At 31.6% G+C, this 18,839-nt stretch overlaps 2 protein-coding genes and 1 pseudogene across 3 annotated transcripts; 2 read left to right on the top strand and 1 right to left on the bottom strand.

The window, feature by feature from the left end:
- Positions 1 to 266: 266 nt before the first annotated feature.
- On the top strand, positions 267 to 4,984 carry LOC110628537 (mitochondrial inner membrane protein OXA1-like). Its single transcript, XM_021775254.2, has 10 exons — positions 267 to 417; positions 780 to 1,269; positions 1,803 to 1,893; positions 2,406 to 2,453; positions 2,548 to 2,606; positions 3,284 to 3,359; positions 3,481 to 3,612; positions 3,709 to 3,816; positions 4,197 to 4,251; positions 4,432 to 4,984. The coding sequence occupies exons 2-10, from the start codon at positions 800 to 802 to the stop codon at positions 4,686 to 4,688; spliced, it is 1,296 nt and encodes a 431-aa protein (XP_021630946.1). The 5' UTR covers positions 267 to 417; positions 780 to 799; the 3' UTR covers positions 4,689 to 4,984.
- A 1,239-nt stretch (positions 4,985 to 6,223) lies between these two features.
- LOC110628213 lies at positions 6,224 to 8,059 on the top strand (annotated as a pseudogene).
- Positions 8,060 to 8,199: 140 nt separating this feature from the next.
- On the bottom strand, positions 8,200 to 13,223 carry LOC110628212 (U-box domain-containing protein 6). Of its 2 annotated transcripts, XM_021774757.2 has the most exons (7): positions 12,944 to 13,223; positions 12,189 to 12,283; positions 11,890 to 11,984; positions 11,353 to 11,538; positions 11,127 to 11,234; positions 9,495 to 10,675; positions 8,200 to 9,254 (listed from the first exon to the last, which is right to left on the bottom strand). In XM_021774757.2, exons 3-7 carry the CDS (start codon positions 11,947 to 11,949, stop codon positions 8,447 to 8,449), a joined length of 2,343 nt encoding a protein of 780 aa, XP_021630449.1. In that variant the 5' UTR covers positions 11,950 to 11,984; positions 12,189 to 12,283; positions 12,944 to 13,223; the 3' UTR covers positions 8,200 to 8,446. The 2 variants fall into 2 exon arrangements, with proteins under 2 accessions (XP_021630449.1, XP_043804482.1); XM_043948547.1 differs by lacking the exons at positions 11,890 to 11,984; positions 12,189 to 12,283; positions 12,944 to 13,223 and having other exon boundaries at positions 11,367 to 11,398.
- Between the last annotated feature and the right edge of the window lie 5,616 nt (positions 13,224 to 18,839).

Raw genomic sequence — 18,839 nt, 5'->3', positions numbered from 1 at the left:
TCCTACTCAGATAGGTATGGGAATAATCGATAAGCCACTTTTTATAATTTAGCCCACATTTTGAGAAAAAAAATTCCAGCCCACATGGGTGTGATTTTAGCCCAAATCGTTCATTTGAGTAATTTGGATGGGTTAAATCAATAATACTAATAATATATGATGTAAAATTAATATTTGATTATATTATAATTAATTTAATTTGTAAATAAAAAATTAAAGGATTAATTAGATAAAATAAACTTATTTTGAGCGCATGAAAAATTAGATTAAAAAGATAAATAATTGACTAGAGTGGCAAATTTGACTTTTTATGCGTTCATCATCTCTTCCGCTTTTCATCATCCCCTGCTTCTAACCCTAGCCGCGCGCACAGTCGAGGGAGCTTGTTAGCGTCTCTTTCTCTGACGAGAAGGAACAGTAAGCTTTCTTCATGTTCGCATTGATTTCCCTCTAGCTTAGGTTTAGTCACCAAGGAAATATTAGAATAATTTATCATTTCAAATTAGCTTTGATTTTGTATGTTTTGATCTTTAGGTTGTCAAATTTACACTCTATAAATCAAGTATCTGGTTGATTTTGCTGCGAATATTTTTTTTTTTCATTTGTTATTTTATTGATGATAAATTTACTTGTATTTGATCTTCATGAGTTCCAATTTCAATTGGTGGAATTGAATTACGATGCTTTCTGGTGAAAGTTGCATTCTTTCCAACGGATGTGTGACGTGATGGAAGTTTGAATCTATTGCTAATATTATTATAAACTTGGTTTTTTATTAGGAACTCCGTTCTCCATATCAATGGCTCAAATACGCAGCCTCTACACAAGAGCAAGCCTTGTTAGACGAAGATACCACCCATCATTTAGTTTTATTCTTCACGATGATGATAAACAACTGAACTGCATCGATGAAGGTCCATCTGAGCAAGGGATGAGTTATTTGATGCAACAGAGGGCATTTGGAAGTGGCTTTAGTAATTCATCTTCATTTGGTTTATTTCAAGATAGGAGATGCATGGATTTTTCTCTTTCACCGAGCATTGGGGCGTCTTTTTGCCGGTTTATGTCCACGACAGTTGGTGAAGGTTCAGAGAAGATTGAGCTGATGAGCGATGTTACTAATGTTCTCACGGATACTACTGTCCAAGCCGCTGCCATGCAGTCCCCTGCAGTGAATGAAGTTGCTGTTGCTGCTGCTGATTCTTTTCTACCTATTCAAGTCCTTCAACATTTTATTGATGCAGTGCATTCTTTTACTGGTTTGAACTGGTAAGTCAGTTTCTCTCATTTGCATGTACACAGTTAAAAACTTGGAGAATTACGTGTTTGAGAAATATGCATTAAACAAGTATAAAATCAAATCAGAGCTAAATACTAATAACATCTGATAAATTGAGTGGTAAAAAATCTGCAAGTTTAAGTTCATCAGAATATTTTAGGCATAGTACCTTCAATAACTGAAGTAGACATCTGGCAGTTTGCCATTCATTGACAACAATAATTATTCAGTTTAGCTGGGCAGCCTCATACTGGTGGATCTGCCACAATGAATAGGCAGGTTTTATTTTTCTTTTGAAGATTACCTTTTCTATAGCAAAATGGTTTAAGCAGTAAAAAATGAAAAGTACATATATAATCTTCTTGTAGATCTGTTTGGATGTGATCTTATAAAGGTGCTTCTAGGTGTGCATTTAAGATAACACATAATTCAGTGGCTTCTTGGTGCTCACAACTTATAAAATTCAATGATATGTGATATAATATGAGATAACTTTAGTTTTTTTTTTTTTTTCCAATTTCAGGTGGGCTTGCATAATTTTAACTACTCTTTTAATTAGAGGGGCAACACTTCCACTTGTCATAAATCAGCTGAAGGCTACTTCAAAACTCACTGTATGTTGTGGTTTTACTTGCTGCTGCTTCTTCCTCTCCCCCAATATATATATATACATATATATACTATTTTCTTTTCGTTTTCTCTTTGAATTTGGAAATATGCTAGATATTTCAACATGTCATGTGGTATCACTGAAAGTAGAAGTGTTCCAAAACATTTCTAAATTTATCACGTGATTAATTACTTCTCTTTTATGAAGTTCTTGGAGTTCTCTTACTGAAAAGTCCATTTTCAGAATTTTGAACTCTTTTATGAAGTTCTTGGAGTTCTCTTTCTGAAAACTCCATTTTCAGAATTTTGAATTTCTTTACCATGTTTAAGCTTATACTTTTGTTGGCGTGGCACTTGCTTGACAAATTGGTCCAGCTTTATTGGTGTGAAGTGTCTCCATTTTGATGTAGCCAGGATTATGTCTTTCTTTGCAGCTGTTCTACTTACTCTATTATTCTTCTTCCTCTCTTAATATCAGAACCTAGTTATTATTTTATTACTTCTGTTTGTTCTGCAGCTTATGAGACCACATTTGGAGGAGATTAAGCAACGGGTGCAAGATAATGTATGGTGTTTGTTCTGTTTGAACTTCTTTCAATTGTGTTAACTCTCCCCCCCATCCTCTCATTCTCTGTTTGCTGTCTCTGTCTCTCTCTCAGGGTGCAGATCCCACAGCTGTTGCTGAGGGCCAAAAACAAATGCAGATGCTTTTCAAGGAGTAAGCAACTTTTCTATGTGCTTGTAAGGGAAATTAATTGCAATCAAGTTGATTGGTCTTTTCATAACTTATATGCTCATGTCTTGGATGCCTGCCACAATCTTTAGATGCCACAATAGTATGCTCAAGTTGAATAATACACATTGTATTAAATATTAATATTTGGTGTTTTACTGAACAACCATATGCTTTTTGGATTATCAAAATCTTTTTACAGAATTTTGTTGGTATATTCTGGTCAATCCAAGCACTTAGGCAATTTTTATAACCAGAAGGCTCCCAATGAAATTAAAATGGATCAAATAGCATGGAGAGTGGCCCTAATAAATTTTGCAAACTATTTCCTATGGTACCATTTGACTTACAGAAAATCACAATTTGTACATATGGATACACTCATACTGGTTTAATGTGTGTTGACATGAACTTGGAAACTCTACATGAGCAGTTCCGTGGGATGGAACCTGGGTCCCATGAGATTTTCAAGTGTTCTCTAGAGGATCATTTGACCTTCTGAAATAACACATCAATGAAACAAATTATGCGTCTGATTTTTTAACAGTTTCCCTGAGGTCATTGAATTTAAATTTTGGACTATAATAATCATCCCTACTGAGGCTTTGGTTTCCTGGAAATTTTTTTCCTTCTTTATTCTCATTTTGATTCACAATTTACAGATATGGTGTGAGTCCTTTTACTCCGCTGAAGGGGCTTTTTATTCAAGGTCCCATTTTTGTCTCCTTTTTTCTGGCGGTAAGAGGCACATTCAAGGGTTTCTTTTAGATTATCATATTGAAAATATCCTGAAAATGAAGAAAATATCAGTAATATTTTGATCTTCACATTCAAATGCCCATGTGATATATTTCTCCAGATCTCAAACATGGCAGAAAAAGTGCCATCCTTTAAAAGTGGTGGAGCTTATTGGTTTGTTGACTTATCATCTCCAGATACTCTATACATCTTTCCACTTTTGACAGCATTGACTTTCTTGGCAACAGTGGAGGTAGACTCTCTAGTAAATTACAGTGTTCTGTTCTCGTCTTCATCATGTTTTAATCTTTGTTGCTTTGTGCCGCTACTAACTTGTATTGATCCTCAGTGCAATATGCAAGAGGGGATGGAAGGAAATCCTGCTGCTGGTACCATGAAAAATGTATCTAGGGTCCTTGCTTTTGTTTCAGTTCCATTGACCATGGGTTTTCCTAAGGTAATTTTGTGACTAAGTATTTGCTCAGGCTTTGCGTCTTGTATGACATCTATATGAATCACAATGTTTGCGACCCTTTACTGGCCATTTAGTCGTATTTCGAATTATACCCCACAAACTTCCATATAAGTTTGTGTTCTCTTCTTACTGAATATGTTGGTAGTTTTATATTGAGTATGAAAAAGCATGTTAGGTAACATAGTCTTTCATTATCAGGCTTCATCATGTAGAAAGTTTAGGTTATCCTTTCACTTCTCATCTCCCCTCCAAAAACCTTTTTTTTTAATTTATATTTCTGTTTTACGCTGATCTTGGTATCAGTATGCCCGTTGTATGGTAATGGAAAGGAAGTACTAAATTAATTTATCTTCACTTTGCAGGCTATATTTTGTTATTGGATAACATCTAATTTGTTCTCGCTTGCTTATGGCCTAGGTGAGTCTTTCCAATTTCTAATCTATGAGTAATTAAAGATTGCAATTCTAGGAAATTGGAGCTTCATTATCACGCAATCGCTTGCTTTTTTTCTGTCATGAACTACCAAAGTTTAATGTGCAGATGTTGTCAAAATTATGTGGAGTTGAAACATTTTAGTTCTTTCATTATCTCTTTCAGTGCTTAGAGTTCCTGGAGTAAAGAAGTCCTTGGGTGTTCCTGAAATACCCGTGACTCCGGCAAGTAATTCATCACCATCTGCCTTCAGTCTACTTAAACAATTTGTGGCAGCAAGACAGGCAGCTGCCACATCATCGCCGGCTGAATCATCTTTCAAGATTTCAGATCACAAAATATCTTCATCTTCAGTTATGAGCCAGAGGATTAGAAGTCTAGAAAAACAAGTAAAGGGAAGAAAGAAAAACAAGAAGAGGTAAGAAAGAGTTTCCATTTTGGCAGTCAAACTTTTGTGAAACCAGAAATGAGGTTTAAATGTTATCATAACGAATTTAGTATTAATGATATTATTTATTCTCCAATATAAGAAAGAAAAACAAGAAGAGGTGAGAAGATGAATCTCATAATGGATGTAGAATTATTCATTATTTGTTTTACAAGAAGAGCAAAGGAATGGTAGTTCATAGTTGACTAACCCATTACTTAAATAAAATTTATTGTGATCTCATTGTAATACTTCTGCTTGAAGATCAAATTATTTTGTAATTTTCGATTAGGGATTGTGGTGCTGATGATATTGTTATGCCCCTTTAAAATTGTTCCATGGTGGTGATGTCAGCCAACATCAGGATTACCCCTCTTCATCTTTTAGTAATTCTCTTGGAAAAGGCATTTCATTGCATATATTTAGAGACAAATGCTTATATATATTATCAATATTGTTTTTAGAATTTATATGTTAATATATAATTTATTTTTAGTTAATAAATTCTTATTATATAATGATAATTAAAATATAAATAAATAAAAGTCCTATATAAATATATTTTTATTTTGCTCCAATTCGAAGTAGCTCTTATATATAAAAATACATTGATGATTATGTATAAATGTTTTGTTGTGGATGGAAATTTTCTCTTAGGAAAAGAAAATTTTATGCATTAGAACGTACACGTTAATCAGTTAAAAAATATCATAACACATATAAAATTATATTGATGGCTTTTAATGGGTTGGATGAACATCATTAATCAGCATTGTCAGAAAAAAAATTTGAGGATTAATACATTCTATATATTGTTTAGTAAAACATTATGTTTACATTACGGTATCAATATTTTTTTATATATTAATATTAGTATATTAAGTTAATGTTATGTTACTATCTGCGTAATAAATATTAAATTTATGCTATCTAGTAAATTTTATATATTAATATTATCTATTCCAAAAAATTAAATTTTATTATATTGAAAAAAATTAAACTAATTAATTAATATTACCCACAATAACGACTTAAATATAATTTATTAATTATTAGTAATAATTATCAATTTTATCTAATGGTTAAACTAAACATCTTTTTCTCTATATCATAAAGATATACCAATAAAAATTTTATATGGATTAAAAAATATCTCTCCATCTCTATAAAATATGCATTATTTTTACATGATTAAGAAAAATATAGTTAATATAAGTTAAAAGTAATAATTTTTACGTTGTTTTTGCTTTTCACTCATATTAGTCTATTATTAAAATTAATAATTCAATGCATATTAGATTGTATTTGTTTCAGAGAAATATTTTTTAAATTTTTTATATTTATTCAGAAAATTTAATCAATATAAAATATTCTAAATTAGTTTATTTTAAATAAAATTAATTTTTTTTAAATGAAAGTTATTTTCTCTATTTCAAATATTTTATTAATATTATTATATAAATTCTTAATATTTTTTATTTTTTAAATTAAATTAAATAATAAAAAAAAAAGTTGTTTTCTTTAAAATATTTTCTAAAAGACTATTTTTAAATATATATATGTGTTCATATTCTCTATATTTTCTATTGGGTTCACCTCCAAGAATATTTACTTTATCAAGTGGATTGCCAAGCAAGCTCCGCCTACTCTCTTAAGAATTGCCCAGCACGGTTGTCCATCCACTGCTGACCTTGCAAGTCTTCCAAGAGACTTCTTAGAAAATTGCATAGACTTGTTAGAAGATTGAAGAAGAAGCTTTATGTTCCTTGTTGATTTTTATTTGTCATATAAAAATCCGTTTCTCCAGATCTAAAAGCAAACCATACACACAAATCTCAATCCTTTTCCAAGAGCAATTCTAAATTCATTTCAATGTCAAACCTATTTGCTATGCCAAACATGCCTTCAACAGCATCAGTTTTATCAACCTACACGGCCTTCACTGCGTCGACGATGCTTGTCAGGACCATGATCAATGAGTTTCAAAACATGACCAGCCAACTAACACCCCAGAAGCTCCAGGAGAAAATATTGTCTAACCTCGGAGGCCTTTTCGGAAATTCTTGCCAGTTGACACTCATGATCAATGAGTACAATGGCATCACCATTAACGAAATCTACCAAGCTTCTGAAGTCTACTTAAGTACACGAATCACTCCATCTATAGACCAGCTTAAGGTTTCTAAAGCACCCCAAGAGAAGAACATCGCAGTTACCATCGAAAAAGGACAAAAGATCATAGATGTATTTGAAGGAATCCAACTTGAATGGGAATTTGTCTGCACTGAAACACAAAACAGAGTTGTTGATTACGAGTACCACTCTCAATCCACAGAAAAATCAGAAAACAGATCAGTTGTGCTAAGATTCAACAAGCGATTCCAGGAGAAGGTGCTCAATAATTATCTGCCATATGTATTAGAAAGATCAAAAGCCATAAAGGAAGACCACAAGGTGGTCAAGCTTCATTCACTAGGAAGTCATTGGGGATCAGTCAAGCTTGACCATCCATCCACTTTGATACATTAGCAATGGATCCAAAACTCAAGCAGGAGGTGATGGATGACTTGGATAGATTCCTGAAGCGAAGGGGTTTCTACAGGGGAGTAGGAAAACTATGGAAACGTGGGTAGTTGTTATATGGACCTCCTGGTACAGGCAAGTCAAGCTTGATTGCAGCCATGGCTAATTGAAATTTGACATCTACGACCTGGAACTTACAAGTTTGCACAGCAATTCAGACCTGAGGAATTTGCTAACTTTAACATCTAATCGATCGATGCTTGTGATTGAGGATATTGATTGCAGCATGAGTTGCAGAACCGACAGTAAGGAGGATATAACAATTTTTGGATGTGGTTGCAGTTGACACTATCGGGATTGCTCAACTTCATTGATGGGTTATGGTCAAGCTGTGGGGATGAGAGGATAATCGTGTTCACCACCAACTACAAAGACAAACTAGATCCTGCACTGCTGAGACCAGGCCGTATGGACATGCACTGGGTTCAAGATTCTTGCTTCTAACTACCTCAAGATCAAGAGTCATTGTCTTTTTACAGACATTGAAAATCTGATAGAGGAAGTAGAAGTGACTCGAGCTGAAGTTGCAGAGGAGCTCATGAAAGATGATGATGTTGATGCTGTGCTAAATGGACTTGTTGAGTTTCTTCATAGGAAGAAAGAAATGAAATGTGAAGAGTTGAAATCCCCAGTTGAAGAAGGTAAACAAATGAATGAAAATGAAAATGAAAATGTAAATGCGAGCCAAGAAAGGGAGAAGAGAAGTGTAAAGAAAGCCAAAAAATAATAATAATAATAAGGGGAAGGGGGAAAGTGAAAGGCAGAGTTGTATGGAAAAATCAACCATGCTTGATTATTATATCTAAAGTTAATTTTCAAAATTAAAATGTAAAGCATAGTTTTTGAGAAATTTAAAATTTTCTCCACGATACCCTCTGTTTTGTGATGCAATTAGCTTTATGTAAACTTGCCACCCTGGCAACTGGAAATAAAAGAATGGCATACGTGTTTGATCATGAAGGTTAATCGACTAGAGCTTCACTTACAATGACATGAGGCACACGTATTTCCTACCCAGAAAGGCACAAAAATGAGGGGAAAAAAATACAGAACTTACACGGGCCTGTACATCTCTTCTTCTCAATGAAGACAAAATTAAATAATGCCCATGGAGACAGAACAAAAGAAAGAGAGAAATAGAAGATACAGAAGAAATTTACAATACCAAGTTTAACATTGGGAAACTGAATAGTTCTTGCTCTTCCAAAAAATGCTTAAAGCTTTGCTCATCCTCCTCCTGGAGACCGATTTACATAGTGGCTTTGATTCCTGACTTGGCATTGCCTTAGAACTACTTTCAGCACATCGAATGCGCACCCCAACAGGGGGTTGAGGTTGAGATTGAGGTTGATCGCGCTGCCGTTGCTCCCGGAATAGCATTAGAAGTTTATGAGCCTTGTCTTTCCCTCTTGTGGTACCATTTACTGACATAGAGACCAATGCAGGAATCACCCCTTCTTGTAGGACCATTTGACTGCAGTTTTCACTGCAGTTGCACAAAATATAAAGGCATGAGACAGCTTGCTCCTGCTCAATGGGCTCCCCCGTGTCCAATATTGTTGCTAGTGCACTAATAAGACCAGGGGCTGCAACCATTTCATCTTTTCCAGATTGACTTGACGCTAAATTTACCAGCACCGCTAAAGATTTTTCAGCCCATTCAAAGTCACCAGGGGCTGCAAGAAGGGACTGGAGGCCACTGATGATGCCAGCTGAAAGGAGGTTCGGAATATTGGAGGCCAGAGAGGAGAGATTATAGAGGGCATGGAGGGCATCCATCTTGCACTGAGGTTCAGGTGCACGTTGAAGAATCTGGACTAAAAAGGGAACAGCCTGACTCGAGCCAATTATGGATTTTGCATCTTCATGGCAGGAGAGATTCAAATAGAGGGCTGTTGCTGATCCATGGGAATCTGAATTGCATATCATCATCTCCAGCAATGGGATAACACCTTTAGCCAGCATCATTTCCTTGTTTCTGAAATTTATTATAATTTTAAAAAAATAATAATAATAAAAAGGAGACATCACTCAGAAAGAAGTCCAAGGCAACTGCCATGTCATAAAATGCTATTTATTTTTGGAAATGAGGCCTGAAACTGTATTTATATGTGGATCATAACAAATCCTCAAACAACATATCCCTACTACTAGCCTGGCCATAATTTCTAAATGAAAACCACCACATGTTAATTTGATATTTAGAAGCTTCACTAACCTGTTATTATTGACAGCAAGGTTAAAGAGAGCCATGGCTCCACAATCCTGAGCCACCACATTCCTTTCATGAACAGCTGACTCTAAAAATTGTAACAGTGCTTTAACAAACCCATTAGCCCCCATATATATCCTGGCCTCCTCGTCATCTTTCAGCAGAAGCCTTATTTTTTCTACTACCTTGGACTTTCTACCCATGTCCCTTTCTTCATTCAAGATGTTCAGAAAATTCTGATACTCTTGAAACATATCATGCTCAAATTCTTCTTCATGTGCTAACTCCTCTTCTGGAGTCGAACTTTCCATTTCATGTTGTCCAGCCTCCTCGATAGTAGCACTCTCCTCTAAAGGAGCTATCTTTATCCCTTTCAATTTGTCAGAGCTGATGCAGTCCACCGATCTTGAATTTGCAGTCTCTGATTGACATAATGAAAGCCTAAAATAGTTGAGTTCAAGAGACTCTGGGGGGGCATCAGGGACTGGAACCCCATTCTGTTCACACCAACTAGTGACAAGACCCTTGACACAATAATTAGGAGTCAAGCAAAGATGAGAGAGCTTCTGTTGAGTCTTTGGGCAGGTGTCGTGCCCATCACTAAACCATTTCTCAATGCAGATTCTCTCATATGTTTGTCCAGATGCAATGATTACAGGATCATACATTAGCTGCAATGATATTGGACACCTTAATTCTTCTGGTGGAATGGCCATCGGACAATATTTCCTAGTGTTTGCCTTAAAATGGAAAGAACTAAACTTTGACAGCTGTCGCTCAAATGAATGGCCATCACTGGCATCCTCAAAAGAACCCTGAACTGTGGGTGAACAAGGTGTTGAACCCTGTGAATCATTGTCATCTGTGATCTCACTTCTAAATAACTTGGAAAATTTCCTCATCAAATGTAAGAGAAAAGCAACAATAGACTCCTTCCGCTTGTCTTCCTCCACCCGAGTTCTTTCTATAAGTTTTTTAAGAGCCCTTCTCTCTGTAAGAGCTGCTCTGGAAGAAGTAATACCAAGTTTAGTGGCTGCCTGATGAAAAGATTCTAGCTCATTATTGTCATTACAGTCATCAAATTTTCTCCCTTGCTGAAGCAATGCAATTATTTCATCACCCACTTGTTTCTCTAATGGATCAAGTGAGAACACAATACCCGCCAATTCACTTACAATCTCTGAAATCTGAAGAAATTCCAAATTATAAAAGGATCAACAATAATTGCAAGTGAAAAATCATGGGTAATGATCAACAATAATTTCAAGTGAAAAATCATAGGTGAAGAATAACCAGAAAAATACCCCATCAACCAGGATAATATTGTACTCAATTCTTTAAAATTATCAAAGGGATACTACAGCAAGCAATGTGAGTCAGACGTTTCCCAGAGTGGAAGAGGGGAAAATTAGTAACATATATAAGAACCTAAATAGAGGAAACCTGCAACATTTGTTGGAAATTTATTAAAAAAAGTTCAAATTTTTTAGTAGGCTCACCCAAGTGCCTTGGTCAAAACCAAACTATTAACTCATAGTTCTACTTCAAGATGCTCTCCTTTTTAATAGTAACAAACCATTGCCAACATAAATTCCCAGGGTAAATAATTGAATAGTGTTGAAAAACAAGTTTGATTACCTGGCATCCAATTGACTGTGGGACAATGTCTTCAACCCGCCTAAGACTATCTACAAGAGAAGATCTCACTTTCTCAAACTTTTGAAGAACAGAATCTCCCGTGATAGCCTGCATCATAATTCATAAAAGAAGCTCCATTAGCAGCAATTCTGACAATAAGTGAAACCAAATGAAAAAAAAAAAAAGTCATGAAATAATGAAGCAAAAGAAACAATAATCATCATACCAAATAAAGCTTACTGCATTCTGAGCAATGCTGAAGAATATACTTGGCTTTTTCAAGTGCTATATGCAATGAACATAATGCTTGAATGCCAGATCTGCTCCTAGGTCGTGCTTCTTCCAAAGAAGGGAAAATTGACAAGATTTTGCAATATATTTTAGAGAGTGCCTTGCACATCTCTCCATGTAGCTGCATAATAGCACACTTTTTAATTAATATACACATTTATTAAAGCCTTAGAAAACTATTAAGTCATTGAGAACTGATGCTTTCTTAAGTCAGAAGTAGGTAATTGTGTGATCATTTTAGTGAGCTATGGTACAAGAAGATACAAGCCAAGTGGGCAAGTAAAGCAACATCCACCTCAACCAAATGCGTAATTGCAAAAGCAATTTCAAAGTCACCAAAATGTGAAATCACACTTTTCTATGGATAAATAGAAGTTAACTACCAAAAATATAAGCTAATGCCATGCAGATAATGGCAAAGCAAAAAAAAGTAGCAAAACTTAACAATTAACCCATTCATTAAAATTCATACCTTTGCATCACTTGGTGCAAATAAATTTTCTTCAACTTCAATGGTATCCATATTCCACATTTACCAATGCAAGTTATATTGCAAATCTACAAAAACTGAAACACACAAAAGGATAATTAAATTATGTATATTTATAAAAATATATAGTTAAAAGGTAAATTGCAGAATTTTTCTATTAACATATAGAAGTTAACAAACAAACATATAAGCGAACGCCATATAGATAGTTGCAAGGCTACACAAAAAAAAAAAAGGCAACTCCAAAACTTAAAAATTAACACAAAAATTGAAATTCATACCTTCGAATCACTTCCTGCAAATAACTTTTTCTTCAACTTCAATGATATCCATATCCACATTTTCCAATGAAAATTATGTTGCAAATCTATAACAACTGAAACACACAAAAGGAGAATTTTAAAAATATAGTTAAAAGCGAAAAGAAACTCCTCTTCCAGGCACCAAATGAAGAATTCTGAATTCGTGAAAAATTAACCCAAGAAACAAGCTAATTAACGTAGAATCTGCAACTTCTATTCGATAAAAGCATTCGCGAGACGCAACTGACATGTAAACAAGAATTAACAAGGTTTTGATTAAGACATGTTATCCAACCGCCGAAACTCGAATACCCAATAACGAACAAATTTTATAAAACAAAAGAAAAAAAATTTAGAATGAACATATAAAATGATTTAGACATTTCATCAAACACAAGCTTAAAAGATTCCAAAAATCAGCATCAAAAGTTTTTTTTTTCCTTCGAAAATGACCTTCCTAGTTAAGATCTTTTCACCAAGACAAGACCGACCAGAAATCTCCGTTACCTCTAGATATTTTAGAACCGGATAAAATATAAACCCCAAAATTATAACAATTCGAAACACGAATTCCCCACTGAATTTCGATTCGTTGAACCGCAAAAAAAGAACAAAAAAAAAACAGAAAGCAAATATACAATTACAATACCTCCCATCATTTTTTACCCAAAATAACAAACAAAACCAGCTAAAAATAGCTACGGGTTTTTGCTCAGAACAAAAGAAACACGCACCGGCGGAATCGGAATAGCCAGGGAGACTCATAAAAGAGCATTTACAATAAAGTCTCTATAATCAATCTACAGAGAGAAAACTATAAGGATTTGGATGATCTGTACAATCCCATCTCGTTCCTGGTTAGATTTTTAAGCACCCCAGTAATGGATTCTTGTCAAGGTACCGAATTTCCGGCCGCTTGCTAGTGAGAGAGAATAAGAAGAAGAAGAAGAGACTAGCAGGTCGACAAAGAGCAAGAAATGGGAATTTTTTAGGAGGGTGAAATCTAGTATTTTAAAAAGGAAAAATAGAAAGAGGGCGTAATTTAAATTAACTGTGAGTAGAAGGGGTTTTTAAGAATTATTTTTTGGGCTTAATTGAGGTTAATACTTTACCATTAGGGGATAAATTATAAATATTTAAAAAAATGTTGAATTGTGTGCGCGAGGGTTGGAATTTTCGCCCCTTGTTATGTCTCCCCGGTTCACCGGCCGACAGTCGCCGACCTCCAGTTTGTCGGTCAGTAGATCTATCATAGGCGAGATCAAATTACTATTTTGTCCTTTTCATAAGAAAAGCTATTATAAGTTGCATCCATCAATTACTATGGACCTACGGTAGTATTGGGTATTTTTATTTCTTTTTGTCTTCAAGTAAAGACAAAATGACAAATCTATCGAAGTATACGAAAATTAAATAAATATATCAATTTTATAAAAAAGGAAAAAGAAAAGGAAAAGAAAAAAAAGAGAAAAAAAGGAAAGAGAATCGATGCGAAGGCGAGAAACAGGGGAGAGAGAGAAAATCGACGGAGGAGATGAAGGATTTTTTCGTTTCGCTTTTGTTTTTTTAATTATTTATTTTTATTATTTAATTAACGTATAATAATATGTTTACATCAATCTATTTAATCAATCGAAAATTTTTTTGTTTATGAAATTAAAATTAAATAGAATGCAGTTATTTGTAATTTTTGTATATATAGATTAGATCTAGATAGATATTTAATATCACTATTAGTATTAAAAATGAAACTAAAAGGGTATTTTTAAATATATTAATTTGAATATTAAAATTAAAATAAAATCAAAATTTAATATATTTTACTTATAATAATTCTAAAATCAATAATTTAAAAAAAAAAACACTTAATTATCATTCATACTTAAAGTAGGAAATAAAAGAATTCTTACACTTAACAAAATTAATTCGTTTAATGAGACTAATTTGATATTTTATTAATAATAATTTTAATTTCATTAAATAATCTATTATTATTTAAAAATTAATTTTGAAATATTAAAGTAATATGAATAACACGTTTTCGAAATTATTATTAAGAACAATATCAAATGCGCACTCTAAAGTTTAGCCTGGTGAAAAGTGCATCCTGTAGCCTTGAAAGGTGTAAGGTTCGACTTCTCCAACCCTTATTTTAAAAAAAAAAATAAAAAACAATATCAAATGCATTTGATTGATGTGAGATGGAGTGTCATTCAAATTGTTTGAGAACAAAAATTAATTTTAAGTAAAATTATTTTTTATTTAAATTAAAAAAAAAAAAGTAAAAACACTCCCCTAATTGGTTTGGTTTGCAAAGCGAAATTTAGTATCGAAGAAAATCGATGTGAATGATTTTAGATAAAAATTAAATCGGTATAATTTGATTTGAATTTTTTAATAATTTTTTATTTTTATATATTATTTTTAATATTTTAAAATTTAATTAAAATATTTTAATTTTAATTTTAATTTAATTATATATTTTTAAAAATAATATATTATTATTATTAATCAATTCGATTTTTTTTAATTAAAATCGAATTAAATTAAAATAATTAAAATTTTTAAATTAAAAATTAAATTAAATTTAAATAAAAAAAAATTAAACTAAAATTTTAAATTAATTTATTTTGATCAATTTTATTAATTTAAATCGAATACAATTGCCCATACACCTTACATTATTATATTTTCTTATTAATTGTATTTTATTGATCCATGATTTGCATCATTAAAGCGAGATAACTCACCCACGACCACAGTTAAGTTAATTATATTTAAAATCACGTTTATGTTTAATCATCTATTAATTGAAAAAATTATGCAGTTATATATGCTATTAATAAATGATTTCATTATTAAATATTATTAGTAAATTATAATTTAATTTTTAAAATTTAGTGAACTTATAGATTAGTATTGTATTTTTAAATTTACTCTATAAAATTGTTTTTATTAATAAAATAGCCATTTGATTTCAACTTTGTATGTTTTAAATAAAACTAAACATTATATTTTTATAAATTACTTACTAAATACTATGATTACTAATAAGTACTTATCTTAACAAACTGATTTCTCTACCTATTAATTTTTTTATTTTTGTTATAATTAAATAAAGAGCAGTGTGAAGGGACAAATTTGCTAGTAATGAGGTAATTTATATTTATTATTTTATATTTTAAATGTAAAATATTAAAATTTAATACACAAATAAAAATATTAATTTGTAAAAAATATAAATATTTATTTATAAGTAATTATAATATGCAAAACTAAAGGGATAAATTACAATTAAACGAACTATTTAATTAATAAAATAAATTTTATAATTAAATTCAAAAATATAAGAATTAAATTATATATTTTATTAAATTAAATAAAAAATGTAATTTAACCTAATTAATAATATTTTTAATTGAAATTTAAATGCCATTAATAGTGTTGAAAGAAAATGCCTATTTTATTGATGACATCAAACTATATAATCGTTTGTATTATGAATTAAATATTACTCTGTTTTATATTATTTATTTATTTATTTTTTAATTATTCTAAAATTATTATTTATTTTTTTTAAATTATAATAATATATAAATTAATTATTATATTTCTATTTAATTTTATTTTTAATAAATCTCTTAACGCATTTCTTAATATTTATAAACATAATTAAAAAATTAATAAAAAATTATAAGACAGATAAAATAATATTCTATCGATAAAATTATTAATGCGATGTGAAATTTATTATTTAAAAAATATATAATAAATTTAATTGGTTTAAAAAAATATAATTTTAATAATTTAATAATTGAGTATGATTTTACATTTTAATCCTATCTAAGGGTTGTCTCTAGACGATTTTTTTTTTTTTTTGAAAGCATATCTCTAGACGATTTTAAAATTAAAGATACATCCTCATATATTAATTTGATGTATTATGAAAAAGAAAATTTGAAACAGTTTTTAGTAGAATTTAATTCTAATTAATAAAGAATAAAAGCTCTCATCCTTAGTAAATGGTGGTTAATTTTATTAAGTTAATAATTAATTTAATTTAATAATGCGATAATTATTTTAAAAATTTAAGCTATATTAAAATTAAATAAAAAAATAAAGGGAGATATTCGGAGGGCATTTTAGTCAATAAAAAAAGGATGTGGTAGAAGAATTCGATTGGATTGGCAGCGGATGGCTCCGAGCTGGAGTGCGGCGGGAAGAATTCCCCCGTTCTGTTTGATTATATTAAAGTGGGTCTCAAAGGAGTCCACGTGGACAATTCTTTACCACAGATTTTTACAATTTACTCCAACTCTGACTATTACTCTACACTCAGATCCATGATTTACGGAATTGTCTGTTGTTTTTTCCTATCAACGGTGAAAAGAAGATTTTATTTATACCACGTGAGTGAAAATACAGGTGTTCGCACTTATTCCTTATCTTCCCCTGTCTGGGTGCCACGTTGCTGCTTCATGTACCGCTGGATTTAAATAATTACTAATGAGGATATTTAACATTTCTGTAGACTCGGAAGTACTGGAACAGGAGTGGACTGGGATAACATGCAGTAACTCACGGTTCGATTCAACTCCTCTCAAGATACACGTGTCACCCATATATTTCGTCCTCATTGCCCAATGACAAAAGCCTACACTTCCTGTCACAATTATAATGGATAATACTAACGTTTTTACTAAATTTAAATTATTTTAGTCGTAATTAAACATTTTATTAATAATTAAAAAATTTTCAAAATTATAAATTAATTTTTAATTTCATATACTAATTAATATTGAATAATATATTTTTTATATACTATTTAGTATTTAAAAGTTATTGACTCAATTAATTTAAATTTATATTAAATAAATTAATTAATAGGCAAAACGTTATTTCTTAAGTTTTTAAAATATTTTATTTAAAGCAAATCATATGACAATACATCAAGAAGGATGGATGAATGGAGCGAAATAGATGAAACCGGCAGCCACCCCAAGTTAGGACAATACGCTGAATTAGTGGACGGTTGTGTCACCTTAAAACATTATCCTGAGTTTGACCTAACTTTTTGAGTGGCAACTTGCTTCAAATTTTAGGCCATCCATCCCATACTTTTGCCGGTGAGGGACCAAATTTAAGCCTTAAAATAAGTAGAAATGGGCACAAAAAGTTTGTATTTGACCAATTAGCCGATGAGAAGGTTTCAATAAGCGTTGGAGGCGTGACCAATTTGCTTATCCAGTGGAATAAAAGTTGAGTTTTGAGTCATCCTATTTCTTCATTTTCAATTAAAATAAAAAAGTTGGTTGCTTTTATATATTTTCCGCCTTAATTCCACCGCATTCAAGGGTTTCTCATTGGCCACCATAATGATATCACCTGACTTATTTGATCATGAACAATAAACAGGTATATGGATTTTTCTTTTCTTTTTTTTATGAAATTAATATTTTTATAATGATATGACTTATTATTTTAAAATAAATTTATACTCATATATTTTGAATTTATATAAATCGAATTCCAATATATTTTTTTTCCTATGTCTTGCCTGGAAAGACAGGCATCTCATAAGAGGAACTGCCCACAAAATTGCAGCCTTTCTACATTCATTTATTTATCTGATGTCTTTACCTCCCATGCAAGATACATATGATTTTGGACCAGCTTTTCCAGATTCATACCATCCATTGCTTACTTTGCTTTCAATTCACCGAAAAAAAAAATACACTTGCTTTCGAGATTTCAAGATAAAAGCATGTGACTCTCAGGATTTCAACCATATTTTTTCTTTTACTAAAAAAAAATTATTTCATTATTATTACATTATATTATACAAGATATTATCAGTTTTGACAAGATATTATTTCATTTATTAGAGGAAAAAAAATGGATCCGTTTTGACAATCATATTATCAGTTCCAATCTAATTTACTATTAGTTTAAGCAATTCGATTTTAATCTCTCTCTTTTTTTTTTTAATTTTAATTTCAAGTAGATATTTAGGCAGATCCATGCATATGTGAATTATAAGAATCTTAATTTAAGCTTGAAAATTATGAGAATCATGCATGCATGTTAAAGTTGATGAAAGAAATTATGAGGGTGGGTGAGGAAACTTCATCATATTAATTTACTTAAATATAATAATCGATAATCTTAGATCCAGAAAAATATAATTTTACAATAGTTTGGTAAGTTTGTTCCTAGAAAAAAATGCCTCATTCTTTATGCTCTTTCCTCCTGTCCGCTAGTGACGTGTCACGGCCTCTCTGCTGCAGGGCCACCTTTCCTATCGCATAGGTCCGTACGTACGGATATCACAGAAATCCTCTCCATATCATGCGGCCATTTAATTCTCCTCGATGCACAAGTGGGCAGAGCTGCGAAGTGACTGGATCTGCTGTTTTCTCTTGTCAGATCGCATAGCAGGATTTCAGCTTTCCGAGCTTGGCCTTTTTGGCGACCCGTCCTGTTACTTATAAATATCATATTACCTCTATTTTAATTTGACGTGAGATTTTATAAATGGCATATTATTTTTATTTTAATTCGATATTGAATTTAATATGATATCATATTCTCTTTATCGAGTGTTGAGTCTCTCATAAATATTTTACATTC

The sequence above is a fragment of the Manihot esculenta genome, chromosome 12 (genome assembly GCF_001659605.2).
Source record: "Manihot esculenta cultivar AM560-2 chromosome 12, M.esculenta_v8, whole genome shotgun sequence".
NCBI lineage: Eukaryota > Viridiplantae > Streptophyta > Magnoliopsida > Malpighiales > Euphorbiaceae > Manihot > Manihot esculenta.
This window is presented reverse-complemented; position numbering and strand designations above follow the sequence as displayed.